Source organism: Euphorbia lathyris, chromosome 3 (assembly GCF_963576675.1).
Source record: "Euphorbia lathyris chromosome 3, ddEupLath1.1, whole genome shotgun sequence".
Classification (NCBI taxonomy): Eukaryota; Viridiplantae; Streptophyta; class Magnoliopsida; order Malpighiales; family Euphorbiaceae; genus Euphorbia; species Euphorbia lathyris.
In genome coordinates, this window is record NC_088912.1 from 40,010,228 (window position 1) to 40,021,809 (window position 11,582).

The 11,582-nt window shown below is 37.6% G+C and overlaps 1 protein-coding gene across 1 annotated transcript; it reads right to left on the reverse strand.

Annotated features, from left to right (window-relative positions):
- LOC136223274 (cytokinin riboside 5'-monophosphate phosphoribohydrolase LOG1) lies at positions 1-3,303 on the reverse strand. Its single transcript, XM_066011200.1, has 7 exons — positions 3,079-3,303; positions 2,883-2,980; positions 2,701-2,731; positions 1,945-2,044; positions 880-950; positions 354-497; positions 1-266 (listed from the first exon to the last, which is right to left on the reverse strand). Exons 1-7 carry the CDS (start codon positions 3,184-3,186, stop codon positions 174-176), a joined length of 645 nt encoding a protein of 214 aa, XP_065867272.1. The 5' UTR covers positions 3,187-3,303; the 3' UTR covers positions 1-173.
- Positions 3,304-11,582: the final 8,279 nt, after the last annotated feature.

Below are 11,582 nucleotides of genomic sequence, written 5' to 3' on the forward strand. Positions count from 1 at the left end.
ACAGAATTCAATCAAGTATAGTAATTTTTTTTTTTTTTTTTTTGGCAGAGTCTATTGTATAGTCATAATATTGGGATAAAAAAATTAAACCCACTTTGGGTACATTTTGGTAATCTAAAAAGAGTAAATTTAATTGCGAAAGTGCCCTCCCTATCTAAAACATGATATTTCATTCACCTTGAGATTTCACATTTAGGAGAATAGCCTAATTGTTCAATTTCCCAACTCAGCTTCGGTGCAACTATTTCATGGCGTGGATAGTACTCCTAAAATAAGCAAGTAAATAAAAAATAAAAAAATTGAGGATGAAATTGTAATTAAAGTAAATTAAGTGGATGTTTTTGTAAAATTACCTCCATTTTCTTGACCAAGTCTTTAGGGGTAGGGGCAGAAAGTATAATATGACGTGCAGATGGGCTAATAAAGGCTTCCTCTACTGCTTTGTCAATGAATGACAACAATGAGTTATAATATCCATCCACATTCAATAATCCCACCTGCATTGTTCATTCCATGTGTTTTAGCCCCAAATCTACATTAAATTATTTACAAAGTAGAGTTCTCAAATCTTAATTTTGAATAATCCAAGGGAGTAAAGTATAAAAATAAACTTTATAGTTTCACGTATTTATAATATGTCTTTGTGCTTTAAAATTTTACAAATACAGATATGAGAGGTTTTCTCTATTTATAAATAAAATCAAATTTACGTACGATATCAAACATTTAAAATAAACCTTCAGTTAGTGAATTTAAAGAAAATTGACTTTTGGAAATGGATGAAACCTTTAACCTGTATTTATAAACTTTTTAAACACATAAATATTTTTACAAATAATTTTTGTAATTATCTCTAAGAAAAATAGATAAGAAATTTACCGGTTTATCATGGATACCAAGTTGAGCCCATGTTATGACTTCAAGTAGCTCCTCAAGTGTTCCATAACCACCTAAAATGATTAACCATTAAATGTTATATTTTGTAATCTAATATTATAAATTAGAGATGTGAATCCGATTATGATAATCGTAATCATAATCGTGTTATGTTATGTTATTTATAGAGATGTGAATCCGATTATGATAATCGTAATCATAATCGTGTTATGTTATGTTATTTATATATTTCATTTTATTATATATGATATAAATGTAATTTTTACATGCTTATTAAGGTGCATGTGATCAAAACTGGTGTTATTAATACCGCTATTCAGAATCATAAAGTATTTTCATTCGAACATAAAAAAAAAAAAGGGTACCATTATTTCCAGAACATTCAGTTTTTTGAAACTTCTAACTTCCAAACCTATTAAGTTCCGTTCTCATAGGATAGTTACTGAGTAAGTTAAAAACATTAGCAAGAAAATTTCAATATCTCCAATTTTGAATCTGAAACAAACATAAGGTCATAGCAGCCTTCCAAATATAGAAACTAAAAAGTCAACAATTTTTTTGGAATTACGAAACTATACGTAATGAAGAAAATTGAAAATGAAAGCTTGTTATGATAGTTAGGAAAAGGACCAAATTGGTAGAAGAGTCTAAAATAATGTTTGGGTGGTTAAATTATTGGTATGGTAGAATTAATCACATCACATGCTATGAAAGTCTATTACAATGAAAAAGAGCCTAATTTTGAGTTTTTTAGAGGTCTGATTTTGGACATTTTTGTGTGAAATGTGAATTGATATAAAGCCCAACCCATTCTATAGCTTACCATTTTAGGACAACCTTACCTTATTTACTCATTCATTAGTCAACATTCAATTTCAAGTACCAAACCCCATTCAACTCTTTAAAGTTTAAGGTTCATTATTTATTTATATTGTCTGCTTTTTTCCCACCACCACAAAAAGTATTATTTCTTTTTCTTTTTCTTTTTAATATAAATGATTTAATTTTATAAAATAATAAAGAAAATAAGAATATAAAACAACGAACCAGGTAAAGCAATGAAGGCATCAGAATTTCTAGCCATTTCAGCCTTCCTTTGGTGCATATCAGCAACTGCCTTCACTTCCCCTACTGTTTCTCCTGTTATCTGCATGCATTTCTTTTTACATCAACTCAATAATAAAATAATAACTAAACAAATTATTTCTTTAATTTCAGGATTAACTAGTCCTAAATCACTAAATATCGTGTAATAGTCTAAAATTAGTATAATTAGGTATCATTATAGAAATTTTTCAGTCTATTATGATCTAAAACCAACACATTTGTAAAGTAGTAGAAATTTTCCAAAGAAATATGAGAATATGTAATACTATTAATATACATTTTTTTTATATATTTTAGAGTATCTCACACATCAGCAATACATCATCGATTATAGAATTCACTTAATAATTACTAAATTACATAAAACATATTATTTAAATTAGTAATATACTATCATATTATTTTTAAATTAAAAAAAAACGCAAAAGTAATGATGGGGTGACAGAAGTGGTGGGGTCATATGAGAGTGATAAAGGTTAAAAAAATAAGAAAAATACAAATGAAGAAAGATATTATGGTCTTGAGAAATTAAAAAAGACAAAATGTTGGGGAAATTCGTGAAGCAAGTTGAGTCTGGATAATAAAGGAGAGGCACAAATTTAATTAAACCACGAGACTAATTTAATTAAATAATTCATTTTGTGATATTGATTATGATAATGATAGTGCTACATCTAGTTGAAAACATAATGGTACCTCTCTAGGCATGAGTGTCTTTGGGATAACTCTGCACATAATAAATTATAAAAATTATAAAATAAAATTGAAAAAAATAAAATAAAGAGAGAGAGAGAGAGAGCAAAGAAGAAGTAAATGTCTGACCCAATGACAAATTGAAAAAAAATAAAGATATAGCGAAGAAGAGGTAAATGTCAAACCCAATGACATGGCGGCCACCATCAAAAACAGCCTGAGATATCAAACCCATCAAACCAACACTTCCTCCTCCATAGACCAGATCAATATTTCTTCTTACCTGCATTTTTATTTATTTTTAAACTACATTAATTTTCAATCAACAAAAAAATAATAAATTGGTAGATATAAGAGAAAAAAAGAAGAAGAAAAAGAAACCAATTCATTTCCAAGTTGAATAGCAGCATCTTTGTAAGTAGTTTTGTTGCCAGGGCTACTACCACAAAACACACAAATTCTTTTGAATTTTGATTGCTTATCTTCCATTTCTATTCTATTCTATTCAAACAAGAAAATATGTGAAAAGTGAGAGAGAGTTTTTGGTTTTAAGGGTTCATGCATATATATAAGGGCACGAGCTGATTTCAATGGTGTTTGTTTTCAGTTCATTAGTGTTTGGACTTTTATGGAGACTAATTTAATTTCATTTACATCACTTTTTGTCCTACTTTCCTCACAGACCAATCAGATTTGCCTCCCACTGTTCCTTTCTGTTCAGTTTAGAGGTAACGCATATTTATTTTAATATTTCTACATTTCTGTTAGGTTTTTTTTTTAATTTTATTTAGGGAGAATTACAAAACTAGCACCTTTTAAGGTGTTAGTTTTCTTTTCTAACTCCTTTTGAAAAACTAACCAAAACTAACATATTTCATTAAATAAATTTCAAGTTTGTCATCGTCTCTAACATTTCGATCTTCCATCTCTCTAACCTAACACTCCGCTATCTCTCTCTCTAACTTACCGGAGATTCATTGCGCAAATCTGTACATTTCATCCGACGAATCTCTCTAACTTCGAGTGGATATGGCAAGAACACGAAGCTCAGACAACAAATCTAATTCAGAAGGAAGGACGAAAAAAAAGGTAATTAACTTGACTTTACATTTGCGATTCTCTCTTATATTGTATTTACATTTGATGGGTTCTTGTATTGTATGTACATTTGTTGGGTTTGAGAAGGAATCTTTCGTTTCGTTTACTTCTTCTTGTGTTAGGGTTATCTGGTGTGAGGAAATCGGTCGGTTTGGTCGACATGCGTCGATATCTATGTTCTATCGACAACCTAATTGTCGATAATACATAGATATAGACAACCTAATTGTCGATGGAATATAGATTTCCACACCCTAATTGCCGATAGAACATAGATATAGACAGCCTAATTGTCGATAGAACATAGATATCGACGACCTAATGGTCGATATCTCTCTTATTTTAGCCTATGTTAGCTTATTTTAGCTCAACATTTTCATTAGTTTAATTGTATGTTAGCTGATGATATATCTACAATAAATTTCAGCATGATCGTAGACACAAGAGGAAGAGATATGAGCATGTCTCTTCTTCCAAGAAAGCCAATGAGGGTTCTGAATATAAATACAAAAAAGCATTTGGAACGGAAAGCGTCATCACAACTAGGTGCAACTTAGAAGCAGCAAAACATATAATGGGCAGTTTAACACAAAACCAAGTAAAGCTATTTAGGCAGAGTTGCTTCAGGCAGTATTGTGAGATGACCAATACATTATTTGCAGGAGTCCTTTGTCATACCCTTTTAACAAGGGAGATCAGATGTGAAGACCTTAAACCTAGGGAGCTTTGCTTCAAAGTTAGAGGTGTTGAGTTGAGATTTGGGGATTGGGAGTTTGGACTCCTAAGTGGGTTACGGTTTGGAGACATGGAAGCATTTAGGGAAAGGTATAGTGCGCTAAATAAGCCGGATAGATTTAGGAAGAAGTTTTTTTCACACTACCCTACACCAACCTTTAGAGACGTGGACACAATTATGAAGCAAACTGTTTGGAAGAATGAATCTGATCAGGATGCAGTTTCATTTGCCATGTTGTACTTTGTCATTGGTTGTGCGTTGGATAACACTGCCACGAAACAAGCTCTTCCTTGGGTTTTGGAACTTGCTGAATTTCCAACATTGTTTAACGAGTTCTCGTGGGGTGTTGTGGCCTGGGATGTGACCTACAGTTCTCTTGTTAATGGGATGATTAGTGGAAAAGTCTGAATTGATCAGTTACGTGCTTATAGGGATGGTTTGAGGACTAACCGTGTCTCATTCAACCTATATGGTTTTGCACACATACTTCAGGTATGATGTGTGTATATTCTATATACTAGAAATGTTAGTAATAGGCATAAATAATGAATTGGATATTTGTTGCAGGCTTGGTTGTTTGAAGTATGGGATGCCACCCACGAATGGTTCGTGAAGTCAGGCAATAGCATCCCATGATGGCTACGATGGAAAAAGACCGGTATCCCTACATTGGCCAAAGTTAAAGCCATTTTTGACGTAAGTTGACCAAACATTATGCCGATTTCGACAATATTATGCCGATATCGACAATAAGGTTGCAGATATTGTGCCGATATCGATAATATTATGCTATACATCTTATTGACTTGTTTATTTGTACATGTGTATTTTTAGTCGGGTAAAGAACCAAATGCAATGAAACTTGCAACTGAAGATAGGGAGAAAGAAAGCTCCTGGTATCAACATCTAGTAGACCATGTGGATGGTCGGCCGTGTAATTATGACCATTTGTTTACCGATTTGGAAAAGGGGCAAGAGGAGGAAAAGGATGAAGGCATGGAAGAGGAGGGAGAGGAGGAATTAGGTAGATATGAAGGAGGAGGGGATGATGCAGAGGATGACAATGAATCTGAGACTGATAATGAAGAAGGCAAACTGACACCGAAAATGATGAAAATGTCTTCATTGTCTCTCACAGAGTACCTGTCTAGAAGAAGAAACAATCTGGTTTGGAACGACTAATGAGGAGGTTGTTTGCTGAGCATGAGAAGAAAATAAATGAACAATTTGGTGAGCAAGAGAAGAAAATAAATGAACAGTTTGCTGCCTTTGTAAAAAGATTGTCCGTTGTAGAACGTGATGTGCAGCAACTGAAGGCACAACGGGATGTGGAACATGGGATGTATGCGGGGGTGGTGGATATGGAGGAGAGTGAGAGGGAGAGTGAGAAGAAAGAGATGGATGAGGAGGAGATGGGGAGGAGAAGAAAGAGGATGAGGAGAATGAGGGGAAGGAGGGGGAGAAGAAAGAAGAGGAGGAGAGGGAGAGGAATATGGAGATGGGGGAGAGGGAGAAGAAAGAAGAGGAGGAGAGGGAGAGGGAGAGGGAGGAGAAAGAGAAGGAGGAGATGGAGAGGAAGAGGGAGAGGGAGAAGAAAGAGAAGGAGGAGATGGAGAGGAAGATGGAGAGGGAGAAGAAAGAGAAGGAGGAGATGGAGAGGAAGATGGAGAGGGAGGAGAGGGAGAAGAAAGAGGGGGAGGAGAAGGAGAAGAAAGAGGATGAGGAGAAGGAGGAGAGGGAGAGGGAGGAGAAAGAGAAGGAGGAGATGGAGAGGAAGAGGGAGAGGGAGAAGAAAGAGAAGGAGGAGATGGAGAGGAAGATGGAGAGGGAGGAGAGGGAGAAGAAAGAGGGGGAGGAGAAGGAGAAGAAAGAGGATGAGGAGAAGGAGAAGAAAGAGGAAGAGGGAGAAACAACAGAAGGAGAAAGAGCAAAGTGAGCAGGAGATGGAAATGGAGAGGGAGAGGGAGCAGAAGGAGATTGAAATGGAGAGGGAGAGGAAAAGGATGGAGATGGAGAGGCAAATTGGGTCTACACTTGCTATTATTGAGATTGATGTAAGTTTGTTTTTAACTTTTAACTTGGTGCTGTGATGATATCGACAACATAGAATATCGATATAATATGTGTTTCTACTTGGTTTGCTGTTTTAACAGGATGAGAGCCATGCCGGCCATGATGCTGACATAAATCATGGACAACTTACTCTTTTGGTTAACCAGGTTGTCCAATCATCTTTACATACGCGTCAAGACAAAGGAGAAATAGAATATTTGACTATTGAGGATAAACATGAGGAGGAAAGGAAGGGCAAAAGAGGAGGAAGAGGAGGGAGAGGAGGGAGAGTAAGGGAAGCGGGAGGAAGGGATGGCAGAGGAAGGGAAAGAAGAGGAGGAAGAGGAAGGGATGGTAAAAGTAGGGAGGAAGTTGAAGTGAAAGGGAGACCCAAATGAGAAAGGAAAGCTGGGAAAGACCGCAAGTCACCCTTCACTGATCCTCAGATGGATTTTCATTTTGCTGATGATGATGATCAGTATCCGATAAAACAAGCCGATGGGCACGATCGTATAAGAGGACACCTCCAACAGGTCTATGATGATTGGAAGAAGAATACGCCCCGTCATCTGTTGAGGAAGTTAGGTGGAACTGAATGGGGACAGACTGTAGCGTGGTTTAAAGATGCAGAGATAACTGGAAAGTACATAGACATCCAAGTAAGATACTGCTCACTTTGTCTATTTTGGTGTATATAATCGAATGTGATGCGTCGATATCCCATTCATATCGACGCATTATTCACTGGGATGCGTCGATATCCCATTCATATCGATGCATTATAATCAATTGGTCCTTACTAATATGAGTTTCTACCTATTTTGTCTGTGTTACAGCTCGTAAATGCATTTTTGTGGTTATTGAACTAAAAAAAAACTGATCAGACGCCGGACTGGACTGCCATCGACTCAAATTTCTTTGGATTCATGGAAATGGCAAATTTGACCAAGAACTACGAAAAACCCAAAAAATGGGAACACGCCAAGTTGTTTGTAGAGCGAATCAATGGGATGAAAGAATTTCGAACTCGCCCATGGTATGAGGTTAAACATGTGCTAATACTTATCAACTACAAAGGAAAACACTGGCTACTTGGGGTGTTCTATGTGGAAGAGATGAGGATGGAATTCTATGATAGTTTAATAAGGGTCAAAAACCCCTATCTTTGGGTACGGTTTTAGGACGGTTTTTAGCATTATTTCATGAATAAGCAAGCAATTCTCGTATTTATATGTTTTTGTGTGAGTTAGTTAGAAATTGGAAATGTTTTATTTACTTTTCGTTGTTTAGGCTCGTTTTCTGATCAATTTAGGCAAATATGGCCAAAATGGCATGTATGTTATAATTCCATTATCTTTTATAGCTAATTGATCTGCCAAAAGTCGCACCAAACGGAGCGTTTGCTCAAAATGAGCGATTGCCGGGTCAATTTAGCCTTGGGACTAATGCTATTTGGAGTTTTCGTGCATGCGCAGGGATAAGTTCGGGCGAAAAACACATTTTGGGACATCCAGCGACCGCACAGAGACGTGCCGGGCAAAACCACTCGGCGAACTGGCCTATTTAGGCCAGCTCGCGATGAGCTGGCCTTCGTAGGCCAGCTCACGATGAGCTGGCCTCCAGGGGCCTGCTCGAGCGAGCTGGAGGCTAGCTCGCAGCGAGCAGGCCTGCAAGGGCCAGCTCGCCGAGCTGCTCGGCGATCTGACCTGCGGGAATCAGTTAAAAAACTGATTCCCGGCTCCACGAAGCCACGATCGGCCCCACGACTTCCCACCTGCAAAAGGAAACAAGTTAGGTCAGAAAGAGGGCCCGAACCGCATCTATAAATAGGACTTTTCAATTGTAAATTAGACATCTTTCATTATTGTAATTTTCTTAGCTTTCCCCCTTGAGAAATCCTCTCCACCTCCTCCATCTTCACCAAACTCCATTGAAGAAGCTCCGAAGCTCCGCATCTCTACCGAGGATTATTCAAGGTCCGTCCTTAAGACTTAGGAGGCCGGCTGCAGGGTAGACAGGTTCCCTGAAAGGGATTTTCTTATCGCCTTTTATCTTACCATGTTTGTACCCTTTGATACAGTTTATGAATCCAGGCTAATTGTATCCTGTGACATTGTTCTTCGCCTTTAATAATATCTTAGCTCTTATTTTGTTCTATGATTCATTTATTTAATCTCTGTCTTACGCTTTATTCAATTGGTTTAACTCATTCAAAAGCCCCAAAATCTAGTACGCACATATTGCGAGCTGAATCTGACCTAGTCAGAGCCTAGGAGATTGACGACCTCTTAGTTGATTAAGCCCAAATTGCTGAGCCTTAGACCTAGTTTCGGCCTTACAAGGGAATCACGCACTAGAGACTTCAGGAGGGTAAGTAGGGTTAATCGCCTTGAATACAAGTGACTTAGATTAGGTTTTTAATCTATTGACCTAATAACCTAACTTCATTATTATCGTTCATACCATGTTCCTTCGGGGAATTGCATTAGTGAAAGATCACCTAGGAGTAGTTTAACTTAATTAGGAGTAGTTTAACTTAATTAGGAGTAGAATAACTTAATTAGATTAGATAACTTAGCTAGGAATAGCATAATTCAACTAGGAGTAGATTAACTTAAACAAACAAACTCAAAACCCACACAGCCTAGATAACACTTGAGACCAAGTAGCTCGATACTTGCAGAAATATATCCTGTGGACGATACCTAGACTTTTCCAGAATTTTATTACTTGATAACGACGGGGTACACTTATCCCTTAGATCGGCCTCAGCGGCGGGAACCGAACTCATAAACTGCTGAGGCCCTATCAAGTTTTTGGCGAAGAACAATGTCACAGGATACAATTAGCCTGGATTCATAAACTGTATCAAAGGGTACAAACATGGTAAGATAAAAGGCGATAAGAAAATCCCTTTCAGGGAACCTGTCTACCCTACAGCCGGCCTCTTAGGTCTTAAGGACGGACCTTGAATAATCCTCGGTAGAGATGCGGAGCTTCGGAGCTTCTTCAATGGAGGTTGGTGAAGATGGAAGAGGTGGAGAGGATTTCTCAAAGGGGAAAGCTAAGAAAATTACAATAATGAAAGATGTCTAATTTACAATTGAAAAGTCCTATTTATAGATGTGGTTCGGGCCCTCTTTCTGACCTAACTTGTTTCCTTTTGCAGGTGGGAAGTCGTGGGGCCGATCGTGGCTTCGTGGGGCCAGGAATCAATTTTTTGACTAATTCCCGCAGGTCAGCTTGCCGAGCTGCTCGGCAAGCTGGCCTCTAGCTCGCCCGAGCAGGCCCCTGGAGGCCTGCTCGGTGAGCTGGCCTACGAAGGCCAGCTCACCGCGAGTTGGCCGTGCCAGCTCGCCGCGAGCTGGCCTAAATAGGCCAGTTCGACGAGCGGTTTTGCCCGGTACGCCTCTGCGCGGTCGCTGGATGTCCCAAAATGTGTTTTTCGCCCGAACTTATCCATGCACATGCACGAAAACTCCAAATAGCATTAGCCCCAAGGCTAAATTGACCCGCCAATGGCTTATTTTGAACAAACGCTCCGTTTGGTGCGACTTTTGGCGGATCAATTAGCTATAAAAGATAGTGGAATTATAACATACATGCCATTTTGGCCATATTTGCCTAAATTGATTAGAAAACGAGCCTAAGCAACGAAAAGTAAATAAAACATTTCCAATTTCTAACTAACTCACACAAAAGCATATAAATGCGAGAATTGCTCGCTTATTCATGAAATAACGCTAAAAACCGTCCTAAAACCGTACCCAAAGATAGGGGTTGTTGACCCCTATCAAACCTCCTTGTACTTAAAACTTTACTTGTCCCCAAGTAAACTAAAAACTAAACCCGCAATCACAAGCAAGTTAGGAAACCTCCTGGATGACTAGGTGCTTGACACAATTTCGAGCATCTGTAATTACATGCATTCGTAAATACAAAGTAGAGACATGATATCCAAAAGCCGCATTTCAATTATCATAGGTCATATGTTTAAGAAAAAGGACACATGTTCAATTAAACGAGCTTAAGGGGATAGCTAAATAAAACACCTCACCATAGGTAGTTCACTCAATTCACACAATTTTGGTGGCTAAAGTGTTTACTCTCAGCTTATGTTCTTGCTTAGGATTATATTGATTTTGCACGTTCATCCGAGTTCCTTTACTATGCTATATGACTCCGATGATATCAAAAACAGCCTCGAATTGGGGTTCTAATGTGGTTAGAGGGTTAAAGTTATAACAAGGGTTAAGAGTTCTAGCGCTAGAAAAACAAAGTTTAAAATGGCTTTAGCAAATTGTGAAGTGATTGAGCTTTTTATTTACATATATTTTTTTCTGAGACATTCTAATTTTAAGAACTGGGATATTGGCTATGGTATTTATAAACCGCTGAGGCCCCGTCAAGTTAAACCCGTCAAGTTTTTCGCCCGAACTTATCCCTGCGCATGCACGAAAACTCCAAATAGCATTAGTCCCAAGGCTAAATTGACCCGCCAATCGCTCATATATACCTGTTCATAAATACACTTGTTATATATGATTCTTTTTGTGAATATCCTTGTTTATATCATTTATACTTGTTCATGCTTATGCTTACACTTGTTCATACATAGGCTCATACTTGTACATACTTGTTTGTACCATGTACTTGCTTACACCAGTCTATATCTGTCAATATAAACCAATAAGAATATTTGTGTAAAATTGTGTGATCTTGTATGATAGCACTGTAAAATGCACTAGATTTTTATACTTTCTTTCCATAGGGAAAATTTCTGCTTTCATTTATTTCTTGTATTTATTTCTTCTCAGCATATGCCTACGCGATCAGCGGGAATACCGTGTGTCCCTCTTAACCTTGAACTTGAACGTACTCTTTGTAGGAGCAAACAGATTGGAACTATCAAGCCAGACGAGATCATTGAATCTATCAAGATGGCCGAAACCAACAACAACCGAAATACCGAGAACACCGGACCGGAAACTGACACTCG

Bases quoted from the DNA above. Each gene is read 5' to 3' on its own strand.
- LOC136223274 (XM_066011200.1), bottom strand. From the start codon at position 3,186: ATGGAAGATAAGCAATCAAAATTCAAAAGAATTTGTGTGTTTTGTGGT. The intron at 2,732-2,882 runs GTTTGACATTTA...TATTATGTGCAG, and splicing joins GGTGGCCGCCATGTCATTGG to AGTTATCCCAAAGACACTCA. The intron at 2,045-2,700 runs GTACCATTATGT...AAATGCATGCAG, and splicing joins AGACACTCATGCCTAGAGAG to ATAACAGGAGAAACAGTAGG.